Genomic DNA, 18,722 nt, shown 5'->3' on the forward strand with positions numbered 1-18,722 from the left:
TTTTCAAAAAGTTTATTGAGTAAATAATATAACACTGTATGTTACTTACATTAGAATTTGAAGCTTTTAAATAGTCTTTAAAAAAAGTCTGTTGACTCAACGCATACAGTTATATTAGCCTACATGGAGAATGTTTAACCTACTTAGGAAAGCAAACTTTTTGATTCCTGTTATTTATCTTCAAACATAGTCATAACTAGTAACGCTGGTACGGTCATTTGCTACCATCCAGCCGTTAGGCTAAAGTAACTGTCACTTTGTCATTCAATCTTGTAACTCAGATATTTCAATTAAAACAGCCTTGCTGCACTCATCTTAGTCCAGCTGGTGGGATTACGGTGTATTATGTCAAGATAGCTCATATCATCAGTCTTCAGCAGACTGCCATTTCATCATTACAATAATTCTGAGCAAGTCTCTAAATTTACCTACATTCACCCCTTTGGTCATTGCAGCGCCTCATCGTGGCACTTTTGTGGAGATGTGACAAGAAGCACCTCTAAGAAATGCTTACATGGTTAATTAAAAAACAAAAACAAAAATAAAACAAAACAAAAAAACAGACAAATGGCATGTAGGATGTTTACAGGAGGAAAAACACAAGACCCAGAGTCTTTCCCTGAAACAGGGAACACCTAGAGCTACCAAGCACATCTGGCATTCTTGATCACAAAAGATAAAATAAGAACAAAGCTTACCTCTGGGTCCCCAAATATCTAAGAGCCCATGAGAAAACCAGTGGAAAAGGAAAAGGAAAAATTTCATCTTAAGAAATGACTTTTCTGGTTTAATACCAGTTAGAAGACACTGTGACTCACGGCATCTGAAAATCACAGGCTTCTGCCCCATCAGCCTCCTGAATAGGCTGATGTAAATAAGGTGTTTTATTTACAGTGCTGCCTAGCAAAAGAGGACAGCTTTGCGGTGCTATGTCTCATGAGAGAGAGAGAGACCAGGACACATAAAATGCTAGACATGCTGCTAAAAATAGGTATAAAGTAATTCTAAGAAAGTAGTAACTTGCATATTTGGTGGGCTATCTTTATCTCTGTTTCACCAGCGGAATGCCTACTCTGGCTGACCTCTTCTTCACATTGTGCCTTACTCAGACTTCTCAATCCCAAGATGTGTGGGCAACCCAGAGACAGTCACCTTATTACACTCAGTTGGAAGTGACTGCTAACATCCCATGACCTCTCCTGCCGGGAGTCAGTGCCCTATGACTTTCACTACTTCCTTACCAAAACAACATGAGAAGACCCGAAGAGGGATGCGGTTTCATTTAAAAAGTTAAAAATATTCACAAAAACATAATAACTTGCCAACAGTGGGCTTCCCCTCATTCTGCTGCAATGGGGTGATAAAAGGGAAACGATGCTGCTTTTTTAAATAATATTTTTCTTCCAAAAAGCATTTAACAGTGAATATTTACTTTACTTTTCAGACACAAAAGATTTAGTACCAAAAACAAAAAGGTGGGATTAAAAATGAGAGATATTCAAGTTTGCATACTTATGGCTGATGAAGCCAGTGATAAGTGATAACCATTTTTTTGAGATATATGAATCTGCTCTTATATCAGAAAAATTAAACATTTATGCTATTTTCCAAATACTAAGGAAAAAGTAGAAAAACATTCACACAAACAAACATTTCAAGCCTGGAGGAAACACTATCTCCATAGAAAACAAACTCCTACAGAGATTAAAGACAGGTAATTTCTAGGTCAAAACTATAGAAAATGACTATAATGAAAGAATATGCATAATATTCATAAAATACAAAACATATAAATATTATTTTATTGCTTAAAACATCAAACTCACCTTCTCTAATTTTTTATTTTTGTTTTTTGTAATTAGGTTATTTTCATGTAGCAAATTTTCACATCTGGTTTTCACCATTTCTGCTGCCTCTTGTAATTTTTGTATCTGAAAATAAAATATATTAGGACAACATATTTAATTAAAACCATAATATAAATTAAAAAACTAAACATCACATTGAGATATCACCTTACACCAGTTAGAATGGCCAAAATCAACAAAACAGGAAACAACATGTGTTGGAGAGGATGTGGAGAAAGGGGAACCCTCTTACACTGTTGGTGGGAATGCAAGTTGGTGCAGCCTCTTTGGAGAACAGTGTGGAGATTCCTCAAGAAATTAAAAATAGAGCTTCCCTACGACCCTGCAATTGCACTCCTGGGTATTTACCCCAAAGATACAGATGTCGTGAAAAGAAGGGCCATCTGTACCCCAATGTTTATAGCAGCAATGGCCACAGTCGCCAAACTATGGAAAGAACCAAGATGCCCTTCAACGGATGAATGGATAAGGAAGATGTGGTCCATATACACTATGGAGTATTATGCCTCCATCAGAAAGGACGAATATCCAACTTTTGTAGCAACATGGACGGGACTGGAAGAGATTATGCTGAGTGAAATCAGTCAAGCAGAGAGAGTCAATTATCATATGGTTTTACTCATTTGTGGAGCATAACCAATAGCATGGAGGACAAGGGGTGTTAGAGAGTAGTAGGGAATTTGGGTAAATTGGAAGGGGAGGTGAACCATGAGAGACTATGGACTCTGAAAAACAGTCTGAGGGGTTTGAAGTGGCGGGGGGGTGGGAGGTTGGGGTACCAGGTGGTGGGTATTATAGAGGGCACAGCTTGCATGGAGCACTGGGTGTGGTGAAAAAATAATGAATAATGTTTTTCTGAAAATAAATAAGTTGGGGAAAGAAAAAAAAAAAACTAAACATCTGAATTTTTAAACAAATCATTATTTCCCTATCAATACCCTCAATATCTTTATCTAATGTTATTTCTACTTTAATAGAAGAATTGCTCAGTGTTCTACTCCAATCTACAACTCTTTTATGATTTACCTGTCTTTTCCGAACCATATTTCTATATCCTCCCCTTAAGCCTGAATATTAGAGATCTTTATTTGCAAGTCAAGGTCACTTTAAAGAATAATTTTTAAAAAGAAATCTGAAGACTAAGGAGTAACTGAAATCTGCTGACATGTATGTCCACATGCGGATTTAGGAAAAGTCAGATTTATTACAACAACAAATAAACATATACATATATATATAGTATATATATATTATATATATATATATAAATAAACTGGCTCTCAAACCAATTACTTTACACTTAAGCAATGCTCAAAAAAAAAAAAAAAAAATTCTGAGGCCTTTATACAAAGCCCAGAGCCCAGAACATGCACATTATTCTTGCTGATGGATTAAACCCAAACACCCAGCTTCAGGACCCAGCTGGCATTCTCAGTAACAGGCCCACAGTCCACCACACCTCCATCCTACCTCTGGTAAGCACTGCATGACTGCAGGATTCTAACTGGATGTTTTGACTCTACCCTCCCATCTACACCATCCAGATGAACTTCCTACTTATCTACAGGATGCCCTCCCCTTAAGCTTTTACCTTTAGTTATTTATTCTTTAATTCAAATGCTCTCTCTTCCAGCAAAACCCAGCTCATTATTGACCAGTTTGGTACCATCATTAAGGACCTGCATAAGTCCCATCTTTCTCATAAAGTTTTTCTTGAATACTACATTTTCAAAATATAAGGTTTTCTATAAACTGCCACTGAACATAGCTCTATTCCACATATATTTTCACAATTCTTATCCAAGTCTTTCATGTGAGTAAATCAGAATTTTATTTATTGAGAAAGAGGGAGTACTGAGTTTTAATGACCCTAAAAGGGAGTCAATATTCTAAATCAATGCCATTAAACATCTAAAATGACAATATAGGGCGCCTGGGTGGCTCAGTGGGTTAAGCCGCTGCCTTCGGCTCAGGTCATGATCTCAGGGTCCTGGGATTGAGTCCCGCATCGGGCTCTCTGCTCAGCAGGGAGCCTGCCTCCCTCTCTCTCTGCCTGCCTCTCTGTCTACTTGTGATTTCTCTCTGTAAAAATGAATAAATAAAATCTTTAAAAAAAATAATAATAAATAAATAAATAAATAAAATGACAATATAACTAAGTTTAACAAGATTATACATAAGATTCACATTTCATCTACATAACTAACTTTAGATCTACTTTTTGGAATAGCCAATACATACACAGTCAAGGCCTGAATCCAGAATCAGTAGAATCATCTACTATAAAAATATGTGGGACTTTAAGAAATATGGGACATATGTTCTATCATAAAATAGCTCTACCTTTCTTCAATTCTGCTTCTTTAGATTATAAAAAAGTACTGTTTTAAATCGCCTACAAAATTTAACAACAAAATCAATGCAATAATTACCTGAGTTTTATATACTTCAGTAAGGGTTTTCTGTTGTTTTTCTACTTCTTGCAATTCTAGAAGTTCATTTTCAACAGAAATCACCTCATCCTTCAAAGCCTCAAGTGTAGTCTAGCAAGGAAAAAATAAACAGATTTTATAAATCATTAGAATTCACAAAAACCAAGAATATGAAGTAAAATATACCATACACAAAAGCAGAATCGGAATGACATGTTGTGGATGGGCCAGGGAGGCGTCCGGAGAAAGGGACTTTAGAGCAAACACTGAAAGGATGTGTGGCTCTTTGAGGGAAGAGAATTCCCACAGAGAAAGGCAACTGTGGGACGAGCCCTGGCCAGTTAGGGGGAAAAGAACAAGGCCAGTGTGCCAGGAAGGGAGAAAACAATGGGGAGAATGGAAGGAGATGAGGTGGGAGAAGTACTGGAAAGCCAGATGGAATAATGTTTTGTAGGTGTTTATTATCCAGATATCACTGGAGGGTTTGGGGTGAAATAGTGACATGGTCTTTCATTTTTATGGGAACTATGCTATGGTGAACTGAAAGCTGACTATAGCGGCAAGGGCAGATGCAAAGGGGGCTCAGGAAGTCACCATAACTAGGAGAGATGATGGTGACTTCAACCAGACAACAGCAGTGATGTTGGGGAGAGGTGGTCAAATCCTCATCTATGTGAAGTAGATCTGCTGACAGACTGGAAGCAGGTGGGAGAGAAAGGAGTCAGGGATAAAACCAGATCAAAGGACAGATAATACTGCCATTAACAGAGATGAGACTAACTGTAGGATGAACCATTTGGGGGAATAAAGAAGCTCTATTTTAAACTTTGAGACACCTATTAAATATCCAAGTGGAGGTTTCAAGTAGGCCATAGAAAATACGTCTGGAATTCAGGGGCAAAGTCTAGGCAAGAGATATAAATTGGAGAGCCCCAGGATATAGATGGTACTTAAAGCCCCAACACTAGATGAGATCACCTATCAAATTTGGAGAGATTAGTTTTAAAATTGTCTTGCATTGGAAAAAATATAGGGACCCATATGATGGGTAATTTGGAAATACATAACACTAAAAATGAGCCTCCCTTTTGACCATATAATTACAATCCTAGAAATTTATCCTAAGAAAACAGGCAAAAAACTCAAAGAAACTAACCACATTTTTATTTATAGTAGCAAAAAAAAAAACTGGAACTAGTTCAAAATCCTCGACTATATGGTAAAATGGTAACTTTAGTTTCTTTGAGTTTTGAGAGTACAGTGATTTTTAAAATTTTCCCTTTACTCTTTTCTGTTTTTTTTTTTTTTTAAAAAACTCTTTATAATGAACAAATAGAACTTACAACCATGCAAATAACCTCTTGCAATTTCAAGAGAAGAGGTCACTGGGTCTTGGAAGGAATATCAGCAAGATCCTTTTTTCATTTGAAATGTTAAAATCTAAAATTATTCGGAAGTCATTAAAAGTAACAAAATACAACATCTAGGCAATTTTACACTGCAGAAACATATGCCAGATGCACCTAGGTTTTTTCCTTAAACAAAAATCGAAAGAATAATGCATTAAAAATACATGTTTCTGAATTATTAATAGAAAATAAGATGTAAACTAACTTGATGATTCTTATCCCTATGTAATTTAAAATTAATTCCACTTACCATTTGATTAAAAATTAGATTCATAATTGATGAAATATTATTCTAATCCTTTCTCTCTGAAGGTTATCAAGGAAATTAAGAAAATAAACATAACAAAATCGCTTCCTCTTCCAAGATAAACATTTTAAGCATTCATTCAATAAATATTCATGGAGAGCTAAGTGTATGTGACACCTTTCCTGGGCATTCTGGGCATACAAAGATGGGGAGTTTATAAGGAGAGACTCATCCAAATCAAAAAGACTTTGGGGGGAAGAAGCACTTGAGCTGAACTAAGGCAGGTCTTAGGTACTAGGAAAAATGATTCCAAATTGTAAATATACTAAAACTATAGGAAGAGATATAGGAAAATGTGAATAAACTGCAGGAAATAATGAGTATTTATATTTGGCTAGAACCCAGGATAACTAGAAGACTAAACTCCCTGGTCTTCCTTATACCTAGTTGGGGTCATGTGCCTGAATAAGTAGAAGAGTAGAGACGTATGGAACTTACAGGAAGTCTCCCTAAGAGGAGATGAAAAAAAAAGGGGGGGTGAGTAATAACTAATCTTTTTCCCCTTGCAATCCTACTGCTTGAAATTTGGCTATAATGGCTGGAGCTCCAGCAATCATTTTGGATTATGAGGGTCATAACCTAGGAATGGCAGAAGAGAGAGCTAAAAAGAGGGTTGGTTCTTTGATGTGATACCTGCTTCGAACTGCCAACTCTGGCCTTTTTACACAGATTCTTTTCTGTGTTCTATTTACTGTCCTCCAAAAATAGTATTAAAGAACTGAAAATGATGCAACATCTTTTTTTTTTTTTTAAGATTTTATTTATTTATTTGAGAGAGAAAGAGAGAGGGAGAGTATAGAAGGAGAGTGAGAAGGAGAGCAGACTCCCCTGCTGAGCAGAAAGCCTGACGTGAGGCATCATCCCAGGACCCTGGTATCATGACCTGAGCTGAAGGCAGATGCCTAACGAACTGAGCCACCCAGGCACCCCATGCAGTAATCTTTAATCAAGTCTCATCTGGTTACTTGTATCTCTAACTGAGAGCTCAATTTTTTTTTCTCAGAAAGTATAAAAATTTCTTCCCCATTTTTTTCTCTGGTCCACATACAAACCAATCACCCCTTGGATTTGATTAAGTTGGAAAATTCTTTCTGGTTATGAAGCAGCCAGGAACATACTTTCTGGTTTCAAACAGAACAGGCCTGAGGTTACATCCTATCGTAACCATGACACATAGAAAAAAAATCTTACGCGTTAAAGTTAATGTAATTTTGAATGACTCAACAGCTAAAATTGAAGAATAAATTTTTTAGAAGTTGAGACAGTTATTCAAGCTATAAATCTTATTATTTAATATTGCTAAAAACAACTTTAACATATATCTCTGTGTATAACTATAAACACTTGAAGATCTATATATAACTATGTGTATCACATATAAATATGTGATCTATATATAAATATTTATACATATATAAATATGGATATATATATAGCTTTAGAAGTTGCATATTATAGGGACGCCTGGGTGGCTCAGTTGGTTGGACGACTGCCTTCGGCTCAGGGCGTGATCCTGGAGTCCCGGGATCGAGTCCCGCATCGGGCTCCCAGCTCCATGGGGAGTCTGCTTCGCTCTCTGACCTTCTCCTCGCTAGTGCTCTCTCTCACTGTCTCTCTCTCTCTCAACTAAATAAATAAAATCTTTAAAAAAAAAAAAAAAAAAAAAAAAAGAAGTTGCATATTATAATGATCCTCTAATACCCTCAAAAACACAAAAAACAAAATGACAGAAGAGTACTATCCTAATCATGCTACTATTCCAGCTACTTCTACTAAGCTGTTATTAGACAATATATACCCATACAGACACAAACACATATTACCTTATCATAAAAAATGCTTTTATTTTTAAATAATCTCTACACCCAATGTGGAGCTCAAACTCACAGCCCTGAGATCAAGAGCTGCATGCTCCACCAACTGACCTAGCCATCACCCCAGAATACATATTACCTTTAATTTTGTATTCTCAAGATTCAGAGTTTCATTTTCATATTCAATTGAGTGAAGTTTTCTAAGAATTTCTTCACATGAATTTTTTCCAAGGTCTTCCACTTTCTTCAGGTCTTCCAAAAGATTTGTAACTTGCCTTTATAAGATAAATGATATATTTTACATAAAAGTCATAGAAATTTTCATTCAAATAGTGCTTTTTAAGTGTGTTTCTGAAATTATGTTGGTAGGATGTGCAGTTTTAAAGTACAAGTCACAGAGAAAGGTAAACAGGAAGCAGTTATCTATCAGGCTACTAACTGCATAACCTTGAGTAGCAATAATTACCCACTGATAATACCAATGAAAAATTACACAACATTCTCTTTGCTATTCAGTAAAATGTTTGAACTATTATCCTCAGGGGCCATCTGTCTCTCATTCACACACATGCACATACATCTACACAATCTCAGGGCCATGGTTATATAAAAGGATCAAGTGAGGCAATAACTCACCTTTAGAAGTGAATGATACATGCTAGTTTACAATGATAAAACTGAAGAGAATATACAGAAAACAAAACATTTAAAAATAAATGAGCAGGGTTCATTACTGTTAGTTTATCAGTAATAAATTTCAAAGCATAAAAGAAGGGAGGTTTACTCATTGAATTTCTTTGTTATGCAATTAATGTGCTTTAGGGAAAATAATTTTTAGGATTTTGAAAGCATTTGTGCTTTTATTTTAAGCTCTGTTATATATTCTTACTTACATATTCTTGTTTGGTAGAGAACTATCACTTCCATTTTAAGATAAAATAGTGTTAACATTTAACCGCAAATAATAGATGACACATACTCAATTCCAAATACCAACCTACAAAGTTCAAAATGTGAATACCAATGCACTTTTTAGTGGGTAATCATTTTATTGTATTTTTAGAATAAGGAAAGTTTTTAACATTATAAATAGCAAAAATATCAAATCATATGGACAAACTTCACCATATGTAACCCAGAAGAACCAAAATGCAAAGCGCTTAAAGAGGAAGGAACTGAAAACACTCCTTATTAAATGAGAAAAAGATTCTTAATTTTTTTTCTTACTTTTGCATTGTTTCAATCTGAACTTCCAATTCAGTTTTTTCTATTACAATTTTCTCATAATGACTTTTCCAGGCATTGGAAGCTGAAATTGTTTCAGACAGCTTGGCTTCCTAAAAAATACATCAAGTACTCATCCTGTAACTGAATAACACTTTGGTTTTGTGCAGGGCTCTAAACACAAATACGACATAAACAAGGAAACACTTATCCTATAAAGGATGGAGTTTTTTATATGGAAAATGTTAGTGTACAACTCTGAATATAGGAATCTTTTAAAGTAAATGTTGATAATATCTTTATATTAGTATTGTTTTATATGCACATAGTGGCAGTTCTAACACAACATGTTAAGGATGTTGATATAACTATTTTCAAACAATGTTTCATTACCAATGAAGATAACTTCCTTCCTATTTCTTGAACTTTTCATTCCGCATTCTATATATAGAAGATGCTAACAACCACATAAGCATCAGAGGAGAAAGAAGTCCTCTACTGATACATATAGAAGCTCTCTGCAATTCCACAATTCCACATTTAATAACGCAGCCTTATTTATTGTTGCTATAATGATGTCAAGCTGTTTTGTAGAGGTCACCCCCATTGGTCCCCAAACACTGTTACTGTCAACAAAGAAGGAAAACTATAGTAATGGCTTAACCACTTTGAATGGGAGCTCCCCAAGGTAGAGACTTCTGTCTGTTTTGTTCATTGCTAGGGCCTTGAATAGTGCCTGGCATACAGAAGACACTCAATAAGTAACTGTCAAATGAATCTACTCTTTATGAACCCACCTAGTGAGCTATAGTCATTGTGTCCCCTAACATTCTACAAAATGACAAACTCACTGGGAAGACAATACCAATAATTATTAATCAGAAGACCCAGAAGTAATAATATGATAGCAGTTAGCATTTACTGGGGGCTTCTTTCTTTCCTTCCACCATTCATCCAGTCACGGAAAAAGCATTTATTGAGCATATACTATATGCAAGAATTTTTTGGTTTATACCTTTTTACAAAATATTGTTGATATGCTGAATAAAGCCTAGTATTCTGTTTTCATATTTTATGTAAAATGAATTTAAATTTGCACAATGAAGTATATAAGTTGGTGTGTGTGTGTATAGTGTAGGTTAGGTAATATACTAGAATATAAAGATATTTAGAAATTTTAACTATAAAAATAAATGCTGTGAAGAGAATTTAAGATATGACATGACTGTTGAGGGACTGCTTCAAAAGGAAAGGTCAAGAAAGGCCCCTCTGAAGAGATGTTGATTAAAAAGATACCTGAGTGGGGCGCCTGGGTGGCTCAGTGGATTAAAGCCTCTGCCTTCCGCTCAGGTCATGATCCCAGGGTCCTGGGATTGAGCCCCGCATCTGGCTCTCTGCTCAGCAGGGAGCCTGCTTCCTCCTCTCTCTCTGCCTGCCTCTCTGCCTATTTGTGATCTCTGTCTGTCAAATAGATGAATAAATCTTTAAAAAAAAAAAGATACCTGAGTGATTAAAAAAGAACGAGCTATTGTGAACCTGAGGAGAGCATTACAACCAGACAAAATAGCAAACATTAAAACTCTACAGATAAGAGGAACAGAAAGGAGGTCAATATGGCAAAAATGTAGGATGGCCAGGGACTGTGCTTTGACATTCTTCTTCTCATTTATTCCTCCCAATAATCATGAGATAGGAATATTACTATCTCCTATTTTATAGATGAAGAAATGGAGTCTTAGAGAGGTTAAGTACCTCACCCAAAGTCACAAGATGAACAAGCAGAAGAGCCTTCATATGCCATGATCTGGGGTATGTGTCACACGATGCTATTTAAACAGGAAAATCCTGAGAATGTTAATGACTTGACTAACTTTCACCACTCAAGAATATTTTCAGGTATTCAACTCAGTCTAATGACCTTCTAGATTATGAACTTAGTCCTCAATTCTTTGTCTAGTTAAATTCTTCTGAATGTCGTTCATCTTTAAGTGTTAACACTTGAGCTTATAAAATACTAAGTTGTTTTGTTTACACAAAAGTTCATGCAAGCCCACTTTCATTTCTAAAAGCCTCTAATAATTCTGTAAGCCTTAACATCAGTTCTTAAGAGGTGGAATACCCATGAGACATTAAAAAGAGTAAATATTTTATTAACCGTTAATTGAATAAATACAATAATTCATCACAAACAACAAAGCACTAAGTCCAGTTTTCAACTTTGTACTACACCCAAAGATAACTTTCACATGGTGTGTTTACGTCAGTGAATGGCTTTAAGTGCATTACAGAGTTCAAATGAAGTGAATTACTGAATAGAGTCATATGGTCTAATAACATAAATCAGCAGTTCCCAAACTGGTGTTCCTTAGAACCAGTTCCAAGAGCTGTTTTGTGGGTAAAACAAGAGTTCTGTGGTTAAATAAGTGGAGAGAAACTCTGAGTTCAAAACTCTTCATTATGCTGTTTTACTCTGCCTACTCAGGGTCTTTCATACGCTAATATACACTGTCCATTTCCAAGGGGGAATTTGTATGTACTCTTAACTTACCGGAGATGCTTTGGGGCACTTTTTTTTTTTTTTTTAAGATTTTATTTATTTATTTGACAGACAGAGATCACAAGTAGGCAGAGAGGCAGGCAGAGAGAGAGCGGAAAGCAGGCTCCTGATGAGCAGAGAGCCCGATGCGGGGCTTGATCTAGGACCCTGAGATCATGACCTGAGCTAAAGGCAGAGGCTTAACCTCTTAACGCCCCACTTTGGGACACTTTTAATATATCCTTTAATAAAGTTCCCAGGGAAATACTGATGTAATATGCAAATGTGACATTTTCTGGAACCTTTCAAAATAAAGACTAAAGCAAAAGAGTGTGAATAAAGTCTTCCTAGTATCAGTAGAATTAAGAGATTATTATATTAAGCATTAGGATGTTAACTACACAAACTAAGTACATAGAACGGTTAAGAAAGAATGTATATACTTACCTGATCTCTAATTTGGGAGGTAAGGTTTTCCATGTCTCCAGTGAAGTATTTAAGCCTTTGTCTGTAAATTTTAGATGCCTTTTTCAGAGCTATAGTTTTTTGCTTACTTGATTCTTTCATTGCTACAGCTTCATGCTTATTCTTTCTCATTTGTAAGTTCCATTCAGTTATCTTGGTTTCCAAGCTCTAAAAAAATATTAGTAGTACTTAAATTATTTTAGAACTCCAATGTTTATGTCAACATTGTAAAAATATGTAAATAATCTTCCACAGATTTTATCAAAAGAATTAATCATGGGATTAATAAAAAGCAAAACAGTAAAGGAAGTTGGTTTCACCAAAGTTTATTTGTAACATTATAGAATTAGTATACAAACATTTTTTAGACTTTTTTTTAAACTCTCTTTAAACTTTAACTTTCTTTAAATTTTTGTAATTAACTAGAACTTGTTAAAATTTCACATCTAGAATATTATACATGGTACTAGTTAAGAAAATCAAAGAACTATAATTGAGCTGGAGATAATCCAAAATAAAATACACAAAACTCAAAGGAATCAGTTGCTCCCTACATATGTTAGAACTCTTACTTGCAATGATAAAGGCTTAAAGGACATATGATCAGAATCTACAGATCACAAATGATATAGATGAGATAGGCTTATTTTGCAAATGTTAATTTACTGGAATTAAGGGGCACGTCTTGATTCTTAAAAGTTACATCAAGGGCAATAAACATACTGCTTTACCCAATAAGTAGTAACTTTATGGAAGTTACTATTCCAAGACTGAACAGGCTTAGATGAATAACTATAAGAACCATAACAGTAAGGGTGAAAAGATGTTCAAGGGCCATGTTTCTATCCATTGAATTTGATGGTGCTAATTGGCATGACTGTTTCCTTACATAACTAGAGACAGAATAATAGGCCGGGCAGATGATGGATATGATTTAGTGTGGTAACTCTCATGCTTTTATTTCTAATTATTTTTAAGACTTTGTATTTAAAGTATTTGACTACTAAATAGCTAAGAATTTAGAGACCTAAGTTTTAACACTTTACATTTTTTGTAAAAGTTGTATAATACTGAAAAAATTATTACAGAGTTAAGGTTTTAGTTTAAAATTTCTGGGCAATCATTTTAATGAAAAAAAAATTGAAGGAGTCACAGTAAAAGACTCAGTTTTCTATTTAATTCCATGATCAATAAAAACTATGTTCTTTTTTTTCTTTAAGATTTTATTTATTCATTTGAGAGAGATTAAGAGATAGAGCACAAGCAGGGGGAAAGGCAGAGGGTGAGGGAAAAGCAGGTTCTCTGCTCGACTGGGAGCCCAACATGGGGCTCATCCCAGGACCTGGAGATCATGATCTGAACTGAAGGCAGATGCTTAACCATCTGAACCACACAAGTGCCCGAAAAACTATCTTCTTAACTTCCACTAAAATTTAGATGAAGTACATATTAAATAAGATTTAAAGACGAGCCCTCTCTGAAAAATGAACTTAGCAGATTAAGACAAGCAGCAAAATACTGTTAAATAGTCTTTTGAAATCTACTTAAACTAAAAAATGCCATAAAATATTTTAATAAGTAGCTGAGGGAAAACAAGAAAGAGTAAGAGCAGTGTAAGTCTACTTAAGAGAACAGACTCCACAGGAAATATAGCTGCCATTCCTCCAGGAAACCACAGGGTGTCATCAGCACACCATGAATAACTGCTACATTTCACTAAACCATTTTAAACATCAAGGTGAAATAAATTTTTTGGAACAAGATAGTCAGGACCTTCCTCACTAGATTTATCCTATCTCACATTTGGGCACTATTAGGGAGTATACTAAACTATCAAATTATAACTAAGTAACTCTTTGCAGTCTTGCCAAATGAATGGACATATATTTTAAAGTCAACTATTTGCTTTTCCCTATTTCCAAGGAACTCTACATGCTGCATATTATAAAGATAATTATTCTGTGTCTTCTAAATTGTGAATATATTCTATTCCTAACTGCTATATTATAAAGATCTAGAAAGAAAAATGGGTTAAAGAATCTTTAGGATACTTCTCTGAGAACTAAAACATAAATTTTGTAAAGACCTACTACAACGAATTGACTCAACTGAGTCAAAACTATTAAGTGAGATTTATGTTATCAAACTGAATTCATTATCTTTGTACTCCAAAAAGAACCCTGTGAAACCTAAATCGAAGAACTAAATTCTGAACTCCCCCCTCCAATAACTTAATGCCTTAAATTTCAAAATTGCGTGTTAGAGGGAAGGTAAAAAAAAATCAGTAACCTAATGCAACTTCTTGTAATTATTTCTAAACAGTAGGGGTTTTGTACAGGAATTTAAACTCATAGTATTAGGAGAATGTGATGGCAAAATCTTAAGATTTTAGTCTTATATTCTCTAAATTACCCTATGAAAATTGTTAAAATTAACTTTAAAAAATTACTTAATATTTCATTTTTAAGTTGAAGAAAAATGTTTTCAAAAATTTTCCCAACTGCTATTTGAGGACATAATTAAAACTTGTATACGATAAATTGTGACAGGGGGCACCTGGTTGGCTCAGTTGGTTAAAGCCTCTGCCTTCGGCTCAGGTCATGGTCCCGGGGTCCTGGGATAGAGCCCTGCATCTCTGCTCAGCAGGGAGGCTGCTTCCTCCTCTCTCTCTGCCTGCCTCTCTGCCTGCTTATGATCACTCTCTCTGTCAAATAAATAAATAAAATCTTTAAAAAAAAAAAAAAAGTTAAATTGTGACAGATGATTATCTCAGGTGTCAATCCACATGTTCATCTGTAATGCCCTATGACATCCATGCAAAGGACACAAGGAATCCTGGGGGAAAGTGCTTAAAAGCACATGTAGGAGGACAAAGGACAAAATATAAATTTTGCATAAGTCTGCTTAATGTCCCCTTACTAGGCAAAAGCTTTTTACCCTTGAAGAAAAAAAAAAAAAAAAAAAAAAAAGCCAAAACACCCCAAGGGCAGTCTTGAAACGTGCCACAGGTTGCAAACATCTGCCATGATTCAGGAGTGCAAAAGCAACCAGAAATTTAACACCAATGTCCTCACACTCAGTGTGGATTATCATTGTACACTTCTCTTCCCCAAGCGAGAACACTGCTTCTTTTCTCTTGGCAAAAATAATGACAATAGATCCAGTTAGCTTGTGTCATGTCATAGCGACCTCAAGTTATTTCAAAGTGCCTGTGAGGCTTCCAGAGGAACACTAAAACCACTGAGCTTAAGCCAAAATATTCCTCTTAATGACACTGATAAAAAAAAAAAACTGCACAACAAGAATGTTACTCAATTTTCTAAACACTAAAGCTGAGTAACTAATTTTAAAGTTTTAACCATTAGTGACAAACATAAAAATAATAAACATTTACTGACAGACTACTAAATGTATGTATTTATTTATATGTAGATGTAGAAAATAGACAGGAATACTATATCCCAAAATATTAATAACGGTTTTGGTGTTTTTAAATGACCTTAAATTTTTCCTTTGCATTTTATAAATTTTCCACAATAAACATAAATTAACTGTATAATGGGAAAGATTTTTAAAGTAATTCAAGCTCTATAAATTCCTCCTAGACTGGTATTAAACAGAGAGAGCATTTCCATCTTGGGATTTAGAACCAAATCTGTAGAAGGGCCAGAAATCTTAAGATCTGCCTCAAATATGTATTTCTCATGGCAATACTTAAATTGAATTCTTCCAAAACCACCAAATTCCAGAACTAAGGAAGGACTTTATAGTTGTTCATTAATTTTATCACTTAAGCTATAAAAATGACTGAATATTTATAACCTTTATGTGTTCTTTTAATTTATCATTCTCTGCTTCCTTTTTATTAATTTGGAGCTGTAGTCGTTCATGTACCACTTTTACTGATTGTGAAAAACGGTTAGCTTTCAAAGCATTTGCCTGTAACAGATAAAACAAAAAGATGTGTTATTTGATATATTTCTCCACAGTCTTTCACTTTATCCACATTTAGATATGATCTAAAAAGTTGACAAAAAGTAAAGTACCATTTTACATTAACTATGACCCCATTATATATTGTATATGAAACTATAGGGCTGTGTCCCCATCTGCCCTTTTATTTAATGGCTCCAATATCTCCTTTTAAGAAGTCCTACCTAGCCTAAGTAAATTATATCTAAAATGCTCCTACAAACACTAAACTTTCTTAATTTACACTAAAATTGAAATACAAATTTATTCATAGTTCCTAATATATGGTGATTTATGTCAATTACCCTAACTTAAATACCATAAAAATCTTTAAAGAAGAAATTTCAAAAAAACTTGTAAAATATCCAAATAATATAAAAACGCTTCTGTGTTTATTTCTGAATATATGGGAACCAGGATGGAAAGGAAAAGAAGGAGTCAATATTAAGAAAATATAATGAATTAAGCTCAAAATTTTCTTACCTTTTCATTCTGAAACAAACAAGAAAGTTCTTGAATATAAGTCTCCTTTTCAAGTACCTTCTTCTTAAGAGCCTTCGGCAAATATAATGTAGGAGTTAGAAGAAAAACCACAATTTGGATAATGTTGGCTAATTTTATAAAACCAAGCAGCATATAAGTAAAAAATGTCAGAATAGACATGAAGTATAAAAAGACTTACAGTATTTTCACTTTCATTATCAGTTAGTTTCTCTAACATGCTGGATAAACTGTCCCCTACCTATGAAAAAAAGATATTATAAATCAGTATCAACAAACATATTTCTCTACATATAAAAGTAGAAAGAGTAATAAGCATCTTTTAAGAAATTAATATGGACAACTATTATGCACTGTTCAGATTTTTAAAAAGGTCATCATATGGATTTCTGCCTAAGTGTTCCAAATCATCTTTTGCCCATGGTTTATGAAATTATATACTAATTTCTAAATAACACCTCAGACAGTACAAGCCAATGACATGAAACCCACAAAAATCCTGTATGCAAAGGAAGCTCACTGGGCTGCTTATAAATAGTAAAAAATATAAACAACCTTAATTCTGGCAACCAAGAATTTTTTTTTTTTTAAAGAATCACAGCACATTAGTAAAGGAATTCTATGTAGATATTTTAAATGAGAACATAGAAAAATGTTTATTCATTTTGAGGGTCATACTCCTGCTTGAGTATGTGAAAAAGCTATAAATTCCTTTCACCCAAAAGCATTTATGCCATGTACATATAATGCAAAACTGCACACACAATTTCAGAGGGCTCATGGACTGCATGAAGCCTACTCTTAGACTTATGTAGAGGGACACAGTGGAATTGCTTGGCATACATATATTTTCATTTCTCTTGGGTATAAACAACTTGTAAATAAATGTTCACAGCAGCTTTATGCATAACAGCCCAAAAGTGGAGCAACCTACATATCCATCAACTGAGGAATGGACAAGTGAAAAATGGAATAGCCATATAATGAAATATTATTGGTAATAAAGAGGAATGAAGCACTGACGTGTGCTACAACATGGATGAACCATGAAGGCACTATGTTAAATGAAAGGCAGTTATGAAGACCACATTTTATGTGAATCTGTTTACATGAAATATCCAGAATCATCAAATTCATAAAAACAGAAAGCAGATAATAGGGTAAGGAGGGGTGGGTGGGGTTGGGTGGTAGGCGAACTTCTAAAGGCCATGGGGTTCCTTTTTGTGGTGATGAAAATGCACTAACATTGGCTGTGGTGATTGCTGCACAGTTCTGCAAACACACTAAAAATCACTGAATTGTACACTTTAAATGGGTGAATTGTATGGTATATGAATTATCTCTCAACAAATTGTTAGCCACCAAAGATTAATGAATGTTTGAATACAATGGTACAAAGGAGCTTAAATTCTAAGAAAATTTTATTGTAACCAGATGAGATGAACTATAACAAATAATGAAAAATTTTGAGATAGAAAATATAAGTGTTTTTCCTATAAAAACATGCTGCTTTCATGTAGAACTATTTGTGAAACATTAAGAGTATGGGTTAGTTTAATGATTTCCATTTCAAACAAAAATTCAAGAATTATTTCCATTTCAAATTTACCAATAATTCAATTTCTACAGTTTGAGAAATAGCAAATCCTTCAAGTGAGAATTACATCTATTACATTAGTGCTTAGAAGCCCTTACTTGTTGGTATTCTGTCTTTCTAAGAAGACGTTCCAAAGTTTTTTTTACACGTTTAAAAGTGTCTAATTCTTTTGTTAATATTTCCTTCTGTTCAGAGATCTTCTTCAAATTGGATGCAAAAAGATCAACCTGACAAAATGTAAGAACCACATACCTTTTTAAGATACAGTATTAAAAAAAATTTTTTTTAAAGATACATTAAGACAGCTAAATTACAGTGTTGCTGTATTTTAAGTATTAAGTATTACAGTATTAAAACACCTAAAATACAATGTTGCAGTAAAGTATCAAAGAATACTTTATTCTAGCCACAAAATCATTTTTGCATATGGTAAGAGTAAATTTTGCCAAGTTTATTAATAGTATATTAAAGTACATCATATATTAAACTAATAAAATCAAAATAAGAGCTTAAGTCCTAAAGTACTTCAGGCATTTATTGTAATGAAGCTAGTAGAATACAATTTATTTTTCATCTCTAACTCAAACTTTAGTACAC

The 18,722-nt window shown here is 34.2% G+C and overlaps 1 protein-coding gene across 6 annotated transcripts in view; it reads right to left on the minus strand.

Moving 5' to 3' along the window:
- ODF2L (outer dense fiber of sperm tails 2 like) overlaps positions 1 to 18,722 on the minus strand; it is a 35,624-nt gene that overhangs the window by 7,791 nt on the left and 9,111 nt on the right. For all 6 annotated transcript variants that reach the window (XM_044238620.1, XM_044238619.1, XM_044238622.1 and 3 more), the window contains 9 exons: positions 18,224 to 18,352; positions 16,710 to 16,769; positions 16,511 to 16,582; positions 15,878 to 15,994; positions 12,038 to 12,223; positions 9,058 to 9,167; positions 7,970 to 8,105; positions 4,301 to 4,411; positions 1,827 to 1,931 (listed from right to left, as the gene is read on the minus strand). In XM_044238620.1, the coding sequence (XP_044094555.1) occupies positions 1,827 to 1,931; positions 4,301 to 4,411; positions 7,970 to 8,105; positions 9,058 to 9,167; positions 12,038 to 12,223; positions 15,878 to 15,994; positions 16,511 to 16,582; positions 16,710 to 16,769; positions 18,224 to 18,352 (1,026 nt within the window). The remainder of the gene's footprint in view (positions 1 to 1,826; positions 1,932 to 4,300; positions 4,412 to 7,969; positions 8,106 to 9,057; positions 9,168 to 12,037; positions 12,224 to 15,877; positions 15,995 to 16,510; positions 16,583 to 16,709; positions 16,770 to 18,223; positions 18,353 to 18,722) is intronic.

Source organism: Neovison vison, chromosome 2 (genome assembly GCF_020171115.1).
Source record: "Neovison vison isolate M4711 chromosome 2, ASM_NN_V1, whole genome shotgun sequence".
NCBI lineage: Eukaryota > Metazoa > Chordata > Mammalia > Carnivora > Mustelidae > Neogale > Neogale vison.